The 13,423-nt window shown below is 40.5% G+C and overlaps 1 protein-coding gene across 1 annotated transcript in view; it reads right to left on the bottom strand.

Annotated features, from left to right (window-relative positions):
* Positions 1-13,423, bottom strand: part of LOC122791430 (doublecortin domain-containing protein 1-like) — a 526,863-nt gene that overhangs the window by 357,925 nt on the left and 155,515 nt on the right. The window contains exon 7 of the mRNA XM_044059172.1: positions 920-1,034. Coding sequence (XP_043915107.1) covers positions 920-1,034 — 115 coding nt within the window. The remainder of the gene's footprint in view (positions 1-919; positions 1,035-13,423) is intronic.

The following is a 13,423-nucleotide window of genomic DNA, read 5'->3' as shown; positions in this document are numbered from 1 at the left end:
TGCCCTGCATGATCTACAGAACCTGCACAGCAAAACAAACACTCATGCTGCAGCTGTACAGCTGCTATGCATCAGGTCACTGCTGACAGCTGTTGATTTGCTGTGTGTATGCTCTGTAATTGCACATGCTCTGTAAATGCACATGCACATATGTATATTGCTGTGTCTGTGCATGTGTAACAGTAGTGTTTTCATTCATCAATGCCAGCAGTTCGTGACATTTATGTCTCTCTTAGCAGTCTGTGCCATTTATGTTTCTCTGTGCCTAGTACATTAAATGGGATTCTTTATGCATATATTTCTACTACTCTTGCACTCACTAGTGTATGTAAATCTGGTAGATATAAAGTGGCTTCTCTCTAGTCAGTAGTCCTTGTTTTCTATTCTGGACAACAGTATGAGGTTGAGATTCTAGTGTATGTGTCTTGGAATTACTGAAGCTGTTATGCATGTTCCCCCACCCATTTACACATGGAGTGTGTAACATTAGCCTGGTTAGTGCATATAAATTATCATTTATATGACCTTCTGTTTTGTTTAGTGTGAAGCTTATTTAGTTTCTACAGGCATTCATTCTGAAATCTTGGCCTACATACTGAGCACTATGTTTATGAATCTACCCCTGGAAGCTATGTTTAATGGAAAAGCATTGTTCTCAGAGCTTATCTGTATAGCTGCATTAAAGTTGACTTAAACATCTTCATACCTCCAGTCTGCAGAAAGTATATGACCAGATTTCCCCAATACACACATTATTTATAATTTTTATGCATATGTTTCTCTCTATACTCATCTGGAAAGATACTGTGATGATGTTCCTGGATGACCTAATCAATAAGTAAACAATGTAAAAATGAATAATGACATATTTGATTGTCATACAAAAATGATGAACTTTGTCAACTTACACACTGCTTACCTGAAGTACAATGGGAGATTCCAGCATCTGTGTGGCACTTATAGTATCACCTGGCTTAATCCTGGGTGATGAAACAGCGAGTACTAATCCTGGATTACTCATTAGATGGACTGTCCTGAGAACAGAAAAAGTAAAGTTTATTTTTATTATGGGTGGTATGAAAAAATGTTAAATATGTTTAGTGTATATATCTACATCTATATGTATAGCTATCTATAGCTCTCTCTCTCTCTCTCTCTCTCTCTATATATATATATATATATATATATATATATATATATATATATATATATATATATATATACATATACATACATACATGCACACACAGACACACACACACACACACACACACACACACACACACATACATATATATATATATATATATATATATATATATATATATATATATATATATATATATATATAAAATCAGCAAAAAATACACAGGGAAAGGAAGCACTTGGCCAACTTATGAATACCACACACACCGCAGTATGTCAAACGCACCCAGGTGAGAGGGCTGTGTCCCCCCACATCACCCTTAACTATATATACCAACTTTAAGATTGCACTGCAGTGGGGAAAAAGGCAGATTCCTAATATTGGCCAGCTGCTACCTTTCTCTGTGGAATTTTTCGCTGATGTAAACTTTTGCTTTATTGAACAGTCTTTCTTTTTGTCTCTACGAAAAGAGTTGCAGAGAAGTGTGAGTCGATTATGTGAATATATATATATATATATATATATATATATATATATATATATATATATATATAAAATAGATATGTATACACACATATGTTAAATATATATATATATATATTACCTCATTCTACCCAGTACAGGGAGAGCATTTGAGAAGGCCAATCAGCTTAGTTTCTGCTACTCCTTTCTCTCTTTCCTTTCTCTCTTTCCAAAAAAAAAAAAAAATGTATCTGCTTTTACTGTATTTGTGTTTTTTCCTACTTTATTTTGCTTTTGCGTCATCTTAAAAGTACTCAATTGTATTTATTACTGCTTGGTGTAACTCATTGTAAGCCTTTTAGTTTAAGCACCTGGGTTTCAGACCAGTTTTACATTAGGAAGGTTTGTGGTCTGCACTGTAGTGGCAGAACAGGTAGCTTACATCCTTCTAAGTTGGGAACTGCTGATTGAGGGCTCAGTGTCTGTTATTCTAAAAGTGTATTAGTTCTGGTTTAAGCACTTGGGCTTGAGGCCAGTTATTTTACATTAAGAGGGTTCGTGTTCTGCACTCTTGTGGGAGGAGAGGCTGGACTCTGTCCTTCTGAGCTGGGAATTTCTGGTTAAAGCTTATAGTGTCTGCATATTTGAACTGCTTCTTACTGAAATTGGTACACCTCGTTTGCTGTAGCATAGACTAGATCCAGGCCTGCTGAATCTAGCTTTGTTTGTATAACTTGAGTACTAATCCAGGCATTCTTTAAAGTATTCAGTTGTATTTATTACTGCTGGTAGTAACTTGATTAAAGTGTAGCTATCATTTCTAAGTCTTTTGGATTAAGCACTTGGGCTTCAGACCAGTTGTTTTACATTAGGAAGGTTTGTGGCCTGCACTGTGGTGGCAGGACAGGTAGCTTACATCCTTCTAAGTTGGGAACTGCTGATTGAGAACTCAGTGTCTGTTATTCTAAAAGTGTATTAGTTCTGGTTTAAGCACTTGGGCTTCAGGCCAGTTATTTTACGTTAAGAAGGATTGCGGTCTGCACTCTTTTGGGAGGAGAGGCTGGACTCTGCCCTTCTGAGCAGGGAATTTCTGGTTAGAGGCTTATAGTGCCTGCATATTCTAACTGTTTCTTACTGAAATTGGTACACCTTGTTTGCTGTAGCATAGACTAGATCCAGGCCTGCTGAATCTAGCTTTATTTGTATGCTTGTTGTTTGTTTATTTCCTGAAACGCTAATTCCACCTAAAAGCGTGGCCTTTTAGCACTTCTGTGGATCCCTAGTGATATCTGCATTGCTTACTGTACTTATTTCCTTGTTTCACTTGAAAGAAAGTTACTGTTTGTCATTTTGCATTTAAGTTACCTGTAACACATTGCATTTAAGTTACCTGGCACTTGCTCACTAAAGCAATTATATAAGTCAGCTCTAAAAATTAAAAGCACTACACCCTCACAAACTCCCTTGAGTACCTTGTTCCCCATTGGCCCTTTTTTCAATTATAAAGGAATTCCCAATACTATTCTAGCATGTCCAAAGGTCAGTTGTCAATCTCCTCTCCGGTCCAGCTGGTGAATCTGGGAATCTTGAGGCAATGTTACAACTGCCTCATGTACACAGACAACCCTCTCCTCCTCCCAACAAATTCCAACACATGTGAGAGATGCAACCATATAGCCAAACTGGAGGCTAAGCTCTCTCAACTCAGTACTGGCGTAACCAGTCAGGAGGAGAAGGAAACCACACCCACTACAATTCCAGTCTCACATAGACCTACCACGACAACAAACCAAACACATAAACACACAAAAACATACTTGGAGGCTCTAAATAAAAATCTGCCTAAGCAGCAGAGACCTCCAAAGCAGACACCCAAGCAACCGCTACCCCAAAACAAAACACGTGCAACACATAGCTCACAAAGCCAGTGTGCCAAACAGTCACAGCCCTTAAGGCTAAACAACACACCTGATACACTTGTAATAGGTGACTCTATCGTCAGGCACACTGATGTCCCGCTCACCAGGCTGAACAAGGAGAAGGTCACGGTGAGCTGCCTGTCGGGCGCTAGGATCCGCCACATAACACAAGCACTCAGGTCACTCCAAGGCAAGTACAAATATGACTCAGTCATTGTCCATGCTGGTGTAAATGACCTGAGACGTACCTCCCTGGACTACATGAAAAGAGACATAGAGGAGCTCTCTGAGCATGTAGCCCAGGCCGGTATGCCCCTGACCTTGAGTAGCATCTTAGCCTCACCAAGAATGATGCCACAATATGAAGACAAGATGATCAATTTCAACAATTGGCTTAAGTGTTGGTGTCATTCAAAGGGGATCCAATGCCTGTCAGCCTGGGATGACATGCTCGACAAGCCACGATGCTTCACTAGGGATGGCTTGCACCTGTCACCCCTGGGCTTTCGGATATTGGCAAAGGCTCTTGCTACCCCCATAGTGCCTTTTTTAGGCAAGGCTCAAAAGACAAACCCACCTCCATAGGTATCACAAGGGATAAGAAACTAAGAGTAATGCTACTCAATGCCAGAAGTCTAAACCTCAAGATGCATGCACTGGAAACTCTCCTTAGCATGGAGAACATCGATATCTGTGCAGTAACAGAAACCTGATTCAAGGCTCCCGAGAGCACCCCAGCACTACCAGGTTATACCTCATACCATGCTTTTTGGCCCCAAAACTTGGACTGAACCACAAAAGGAGGGAGTATCAATATTCGTCAAAGATACCCACACCTCCAGGTTGGTGGCACAGCACGAAGTATCAGAGACTATCCATGTGCAACTAACTGTGGGTAAAACTGCCTTCTAGTTTATAGCCTGCTACAGACCACCCTCCCAAACACAGGAACCCCACTTGGCCTTCCTGAGAATACTGGAAAATATGAAGGTCTCTCCAAACACCATTATATTGGGCGACTTCAACTACCCAAACATAGACTGGGAGCATTACTCTAGCTCCAACACCCTAGCCCAAAGGTTCCTAGAATTTATAAACTCAAATGCTATGGAACAACTTGTTACCACTCCCACAAGAGGGGAAAACATACTGGACCTGATCATCACCAACATGGGGACACTATGCTCCAGACCAGAAGTGTATCCCTCACTGGTAAGATCAGACCATAAACTAATCTCACTGGATATTCACATCCCGACCCCACCCCCTGTCCAGAAAACCACAGTGAAAAACTTCTCTAAAGCAAATTTCACACGCCTCAAAACAGAGGCGAAATCCTTCAAAGCCCCCGAGCCTGTGGAAAATATGGCCCAGACCACAGAATCCTTTATAAACGCATTCTATGAACACCTTCAGAAATGCATGGATCATGCAATCCCAAATAAAACCAAGACCCAATCCTCCAAAGGCAGATGTCCTGTCTGGTGGACCCCAGCCATAAACAAACTATACAATAGAAGGAGGAAGCTACTACATGATAGAGCAAAATCCCAAAAAGGGAAGGCATCTCTGATCAGTATTAGCAAAAAACTACGGGCACTCATAAAATCGTCTAAGGCCAGCTTCGAGAGAAAAATTGCACAGGACACTAAGGATAATCACAAGGCTTTCTTTAGTTATGTTAGGAACCTGGGTGGGAATTCCCAGATATGCTCAGAATTAGTCCAAAATGACAAAAAATACACTGAGCCCACAGACATTGCCAACATCCTAGCTGACAGGTTCAGTGCAAACTTCTCCCCCCTCTCCCCACCAAAAGGGCAAATATCTATCCCAACAGAGCGCTGCCCCCCTGACATCTCAGATGCTCAGGTAAGAGCCGCCCTCTCCAAAGCAAAAAACACTGCATCAATGGGACCAGATGGTGTCCCGGGCTGCGTCCTACATGAACTCCAAGAAGAGCTAAACCCAAACATAAAACTACTGTTCAATCTTAGCCTTACTACAGGATATGTACCCAAAGAGTGGCGTACAGCAACAGTGGTCCCTCTCCACAAAGGTGGTGCCTCAACGGATCCTGGAAACCATCGCCCCATAAGCCTGACTAGCTTGGTCTGCAAAGCTATGGAAAGGATCATCATGGACCTCATAAATAAAGATATTGGGGACCTACAGACACTGGATCCTACCCAGTTTGGCTTTGTTAAGGGAAGATCCTGCCTCTTAAACCTGGTCAATTTCTTTGAAACAGTCACCAAGGCCATTGACGAGGGGAAGGTGGTCCACACAGCCTACCTGGACCTCGCAAAAGCCTTCGATACAATACCCCACTCGGGCATTATAGATAAGCTCACCAGCTTAAATATAAACCCCTATGTCACTAGATGGGTTGCAAACTGGCTCAAGGACAGAACCCACATGGTTAGAATTGCTGGAGCCATGTCAGACTCCAAACCAGTTACAAGTGGCATCCCACAAGGCTCGGTCCTGGGACCTCTCTTGTTCGGTATATATTTCTCGGTGGTACAGGCCAACACGGAAGGACTGTGGCTGACCAAGTTCGCAGATGACTGCAAACTGGGCACCATAATCAACTCTCCAGCTGACACAAGCATCCTCCAAAAGGGCCTCATAGAAACAGACAACTGGTGCCAGAGCCATGGCCTCAAGCTAAACGCCAAAAAGTGTATAGTCATCCCCTTTGGCAAAAACAAAGTGCCCACAAATTACCACATAGGTGATAATCCATTAAGTACAGAAGAAGTCATTAGGGACCTGGGGACCCAAGTTGATAGCAATCTCTCATTTGACAACCATGTGGCCAAAGTGGTTAGAAAAACATTTTATATAGCCCACCTAATCATGAAGGGATTCACATCTAGATCAGGGGAGGTCATCGTGCCTCTTTACTCATCCCTCATCAGGCCCATAATTGAGTACAATGCCCCTTTTGGGATGTACCTTACCAGACACCTGCAGCAACTGGAAAGACCCCAAAAGTACCTCACCAAGAGGATCAAAGGGCTCAAACAGATGCCATATGCTGCCCGGTTAAAGAAACTCCAGCTCTACTCAGTGGCATACCGCCTGCTCAGAGGCGATCTGTGCCTGACGTATAAAGCCATGTCCAACCCGGAATTAATGGACATGCTGCACCTCAGAAAATCCAAATCCCATCGAGCTACGCTCGAGAGACTTGTACCTCAACACTGAAATAAATAGGACATGCTGGATGGACAGATTCATAACCCAGAGGCTCCCTTTACTCTGGAATAAAATCCCAGTCCAGGTTAGGCAGAGTCCCACATTGACTCTCTTCAAGAGGAATCTTGATGAGTGGATGGGAGATCGTAGGTTTACCCCGGCTATCACTTCTGTGTCACTGTTAGACAGAGGCACAGTATACTAACCTCAAAAAAAGGCATAGCAAAATTAATTTAAAATGGGTGGCGAAAGCCAAACACACTCTGGCTAGGCTTATAAATGCCCTAGGGCAGATAGCCTAGTATGAACCTATGAACCTATATATATATATATATGTATATATATATATATATATATATATATATATATGTATATATGTATATATATATATATATATATATGTATGGGTCTACCTCAACCCAATGAAATTACGTATCACCAAAACATAATTCGGCAGGCTCTATTTCGCGAAAGTGCATTTATGCCAAAATGCACTTTCATGAAAAGGCAAGTAAACGAACAGCAACGGGGGCTGTTGCTTAGATCGCGGTAAAGCAGGTATAAGGGGTTATTCCCTTTTCCTCACTGTAGTGTGATCTCGGAGTGAGAATATAAAAGTAGCGGGAGCATAGGGGCGCACAGGGGGGCTTGGCCCCCTGCATATATATATATATATATATATATATATGGTTAGTTGTATTTTTTTATTTATTTATTTTTTTGGTTAAGTTGTTTTTCACAAAAGTGCATTTAGGTAAAAGTGCACTTTCGCGAAAAACAGCTCACGTTATTACATTCGATGGGTCACAGTAGACCCATGTATATATATTTCATATATATATATATATATATATATATATATATATATATATATATATATGTATACACACACACCCTGTAAAATGCATGTAATACATATCAAAGCAAGTACTGAAAACTCAAAGCCTAGCTTTAGCACAGAGACGGGAAAGGAGGGGGAAGACATGGCCAAAGGCAGGAAGAGAGGAGAAAGGCTAGGACAGTGGTAGTGAGGGTCGGAACTTTGAATGTTGGCAGTATAACTGGTATAGGAAGAGAATTAGCTGATATGATGGACAGAAGGAAGGTTGGTATATTGTGTGTGCAAGAGACCAGATGGAAGGGGAGTAAGGCTAGGTGTATCGGAGGCGGGTACAAATTGTTTTATCATGGTGTGGATGGAGGAGAAATAGCGTAGGAGTTATCCTGAAGGAACAGTATGCTAAGAGTGTTTTGGAGTGAAAAGAGTGTTGGATAGAGTGATGTTTATGAAGCTGGAAATTGATGGTGTAATGATGATTGTTGTTAGTGCATATGCTCCACAAGGTGGGTGTGCGATGGACGAGTAAGAAAAATTTTGGAGTGAGTTGGATAAAGTGTTGATGACTGTACCCAAGTGTGAGAGAGTGGTGATTGGAGCAGATTTCAATGGGCATGTTTGTAAATGGAATAGAGGGGATGAGGAAGTGATGGGTAGGTATGGTGTTAAACAAAGGAATGCAGAAGTTCAGATGGTAGTGGATTTTGCTAAAAGGATGGACATGTCTGTGGTGAATACGTATTTTAACAAGAGGGAGGAGCATAGGGTGACAAACAAGAGTGGAGGAAGATGCACACAGCTGGATTATATCTTATGTAGGAGGGCCAGTTTGAAGGAGATTGGAAACTGTAAAGTGGTGACCAAGGAAAGTTAGGCAGCATAGGATGCTGGTTTGTAAGATGATGTTGGTGATCAAGAAGAGGAGGAGGAGTGTGAGGGCAGCACCAAGGATCAAATGGTAGAAATTGAAAAAGGGTAATTGTGAAGAGGAGTTCAGGGAAGAGTTAAGACAGCCACTGGGTGGCAGTGAAGAGTTACCAAATATCTGGGTAACTACATAGAGCTAGTAAGGGAAACGGCTAGAAAGGTGCTTGGTATGACATCTGGACAGAGGAAGGATGACAAGGAGACATGGTGGTGGAATGAGGAAGTACAGGAGAGTATACAGAGAAAGAGGTTGGCAAAGAAGAAGTGGGATTGTCAGAGAGATGAAGAAAGTACACAGGAGTATAAGGAGATGAGGTGCATGGCAAAAAGAGAGGTGGCGAAGGCTAAGGATAAGGCATATGAAGAGGTGTATGAGAGGTTGGACACTAAGGAGGGAGAAAAGGACTTGTACCAATTGGCTACACAGAGGGACCGAGCTATAAAAGATGTGCAGCAGGTAAAGGTGATAAAGGATAATGAGGGATACATACTTACAAGTGAGGAGAGTGTGTTGAGCAGATGGAACGAGTACTTTGAGGGGTTGATGAATGAAGAGAATGAGAGGGAGAGAAGGTTGTATGATGTGCGGATAGTGAATCATGAAGTGCAGTGGATTAGCAAGGAGGAAGTAAGGATAGCTATGAAGAGGATGAAGAATGGAAAGGCTGTTGGTCCAGATGACTTAACTGTGGAAGCATGGAGGTGTTTAGGTGAAATGGCAGTGGAGTTTTAACCAGATTTTTTAATGAAATTTTGGAAAGTGAGCGGATGCCTGAGGAATGGAGAAAAAGTGTTTTGGTACCAATTTTTAAGATTAAGGGTGATGTGCAGAGCTGTATTAACTACAGAGGGATTAAATTGATCAGTCACAGCATGAAGTTAAGGGAAAGAGTAGTGGAAGCTAGGTTAAGAGTGGACGTGATGATTAGTGTCAGCAGTATGGTTTCATGCCGGGAAAGAGCACTACAGATGCAATGTTTGCTCTGAGAGTGTTGATGGAGAAGTACAGAGAAGGTTAGAAGGAGTTGCATTATGTTTTTTGTAGACTTAGAGAAAGTATATGACAGAGTGCCTAGAGAGGAGTTGTGGTATTGTATGAGGAAGTCAGGAGTGTCATAGAAGTATGTAAGAATGGTACAGGATATGTAGGCAGGTAGTGTGACAGCAGTGATGTCTGTGGTGGGAATGACAGATGCGTTTAAGGTGGAGATGGGATTACATCAAGGATCAGCTCTGAGCCCTTTCTGATTTGCAATGGTGATGGACAGATTGACAGACGAGATCAGACAGGAGTCCTCATGGACTATGATGTTTGCAGATGACATTGTGATCTGTAGTGAGAGTAGGGAACAGATGGAGGAGACCCTGGAGAGATGAAGATATGCTCTAGAGAGAAGAGGAATGAAGGTCAACAGGACTAAGACAGAATATATGTGTGTGAATGAGAGGGAGGATAGAGGAATGGTGAGGATGCAAGGAGTAGAGGTGGCGAAGGTGGATGAGTTTAAATACTTGGGATCAATAGTTCAAAGTAATAGTAAGTGTGGAAGAGAGGTGAAGAAGAGAGTACAGGCAGGATGGAGTGGGTGGAGAAGAGTGTCAGGAGTGATTTGTGACAGACGAGTACCAGTAAGACTGAAAGGGAAGGTATACAAGAGGGTTGTGAGACCAGCTATGTTATATGGGTTGGAGACAGTGGCTTTGACAAAAAGGCAGGAGTTCGAGCTGGATGTAGCAGAGTTAAAGATGTTAAGATTTGCACTGGGTGTGATGAGGGTGGACAGGATTAGGAATAAGTATATTAAAGGGTCAGCCCATGTTAGAAGGTTTGGAAACAAAGCCAGAGAGGCAAGATTACGTTGGTTTGGACATGTGCTGAGGAGGGATGCTGAGTATATTGGGAAAAAGATGCTAAGGATGAAGTTAACAGGTAAAAGGAAAAGAGGAAGGACTAAGAAAAGGCTTATGGATGTGGTGAGAGAGGACATGCAGCTGGTTGGTGTGACAGAGCAAGATGCAGAGGACAGGAAGAAATGGAAATAGATGATCCGCTGTGGCGACCCCTAACGGGAGCAGCTGAAAGAAGATGATAATCTCCCTGGGAACTAGTAACTTTATAGGGAACAGACTTCATGACTGTGTTTTATTATGTGCATTTAATACCTGCAAAATGCTATACATAACAGAAAATGGACTTTTTTTCTCAACCTTTGCTCCGTAAAAATACAATACATTTCAGCACTTGTTATTTTGTCTTGTATCTGTTAGCACTTGATTAACCCTAAGTGATTTCACCTTTTTGATATATGAATACAAGGTAAAACTTCTGTCAGTTTTACATATTGACATTTTTGATATCACAAGATTAAGTTTGAGCACTAAGACAGTATCATGCCTCCTTTCTTTTTTTACAGTGCATTCTCATGTTCTTTTCTTGGTTTAGTATTGCATGACCTATGACAGGAAATGAAACTGACATGCAAAATGATATAGAAACCATTGTCAGACTCATGAACAATGTACATATATTTACATGAATGATGGACTTATTACCTCATATTCCTAGTGAAATTATATGGGTTCTGTTAATATATGTGGGTAACATTTCTTTTAGACCTTAGAATTCTGCAAAGATCTTCACTGGACCTACTGGATTTATTGCATAATTTTTGTAGAAAAACTGCAAGACTGCATATTTTCAACTTCATAATAAAAAAAAACTTTGCAAATCATTTTGTCCATAGCTCAGCAGGCAGAACACTTGCTGTTGATATTAGAAGATCAGAAGGCTGTGGGCTGTATTCCCACAACATGTGCTTGGATTCATTTCCAAGTACTGGTAACTGCAGAACATCACTAAAGGGGTGCAGTACTCTTGAGTGCATTATCCTTTTGATGATGACCTATCTGCCTGAGTTCGTTGTGGTTCAGGTAGATGTAAAGATCTTACAGCATTTATCAAAAAGATATTTTTTTAGTTATAAAAAACAGAATATTTACATATATACAAAACATTCAAAGACAAATATTTAGAAAAATGGGACATATGTAAACATGAAAGATATAGCATCATAAATGAAGTTTGGAACAGACAAATTTGTCACTGGACATCTTTAGTGGGGAGATGGTATATTTGGGTGATTAAGGGAAGGGAGGTAGGGAGGATGTGTAGATGAGTAAGTTATAGGGAGACTGGGCTAGAAAGGGTTAAGTAGCTAAGAGAGGAAGGGAGGAACTGAGGTAATGAGAGGGGGAGGGTCTTTTGAGAAGGGGAATTGCTTGCTGAGAATCACATTTTGGCACGATTTTGTTGCCCACCCATCCCTCCCCCATTCTTTTGGTTATGGTAGTTGTGGGTTTGGGATGTGGAGCACTGTGATTGATTGCCCCTCTTCTGTTCCCCCTCTGGTTGGATAATTTGAGGAAGGAAGCTGGAGTGTTGGAAGAGTATGTGTGGATGCTTGGACTTGGTGGTTTGAAGATGAGCATTGGGACGCTGCCTTGAAGTGCGAGGATAAGTGAGCAGCTGGAGGATGCTGCTTATCCAAGGATGAGTGGTGGTACGCTGCCCTTATGGAAGGTCATTTAATGTTTTCATTGTTTAATGAAAATCCCTTTGATGCTTTTTAAGCTCTCTTTGAACCATGGCTTTTGCTGTAGCAGGCAACTGAGTAAATGTCAGGAAAATCCTACTAGGACAGCTGAACTTTATTTGGGGTTAATCAGAGTCTCTTTAATTGATGACAGTTGTGTATCCAAGAAGACTGAATGCTGTAATTAAATCAAAAGGTGCTTTAACAAAGTATTAGTTTAACAGTGTGCCGACTTATGCAACCAGCTTATTATACGTTTTTTATTTTTTATATTTTACCCCTAACAGATTAGCTTTTCAGTTGAATTGTACAGGTTATAGGTCACATTAAAGGTGGGAAAAGTTTTGAAATGTTTTATTGTGGTCTCATTTTTTTATACCACAAAATCCTGGCATTTTAACAAGGGTGTGTACACTTTTTATATCCACTGTATCTCAGGAACTGGTAGATTAGTAAATTTTTCAAAATAACAGCAGAATCTCCTCTTGAAACACATTGTTTCACAATATAATCACATAAATTCTTATTTGTTACCCTCAGGTTCACTTTTTTCATAAATATTAAGACTCAGATATTGAGAAGGTATCACAGTAATTCTGACAATATCTACATGTCTCTGTGCCTAAATAAATGGTTCAATTACCTGCTAAACAGCAGAAGTTCTATTGTCAGCCATCCAGGTGCTTTTCCCCCTCCATCTGTCCATCAGCAAGTGTTTTCCAGCAACCCCCCAAAAATAGTAGCAGTCCTTTATAACATATTCAGTCATTTACCAAACAAATATTTATATCCAATATGTTTTATCTTATAGAACAAAAATATACATGTGTGTGTATATGTATGTGTATCTACACACATATATATATATACATATGGGTCCACTTCTAAATTTCGACATCCTACAATCTCGACTTTCAATATCCCGAACCCATAATGCTGAGATACCAAACTGTCTATCCAAATTAAACAAATTTTAACAATCTTCTGAGATCTAATTCATTATGCACATTTTTACAATTACCATATCTTTATCTAACTTATATTGTTGCTATTTGAAAAAAAATTTGTGCTAATGTTAAAATTTATTTTTTCCTCCCACATGTAATAATCATGCGTTCTAATGTTGCCATGATCTTACATTCCTGAAATAAGCATAATTGTTCTGATTTATGATTATACTTCATCTCTTCTTGAAAAGAGTTTTTCTAATTGTAACCACCAAATAATTCTTTATATGTGTGTTGTCTTTATATAACTATCCCTTTTTTCATTTAAAAACATTTTGTGATGCATCCATGTAATAATTTTTGATGTAATGTCCTGATACCAGTTT

Source organism: Protopterus annectens, chromosome 17.part0, assembly GCF_019279795.1.
Source record: "Protopterus annectens isolate FY-2018-M chromosome 17.part0, PAN1.0, whole genome shotgun sequence".
Lineage (NCBI taxonomy): Eukaryota > Metazoa > Chordata > Ceratodontiformes > Protopteridae > Protopterus > Protopterus annectens.
This window is presented reverse-complemented; position numbering and strand designations above follow the sequence as displayed.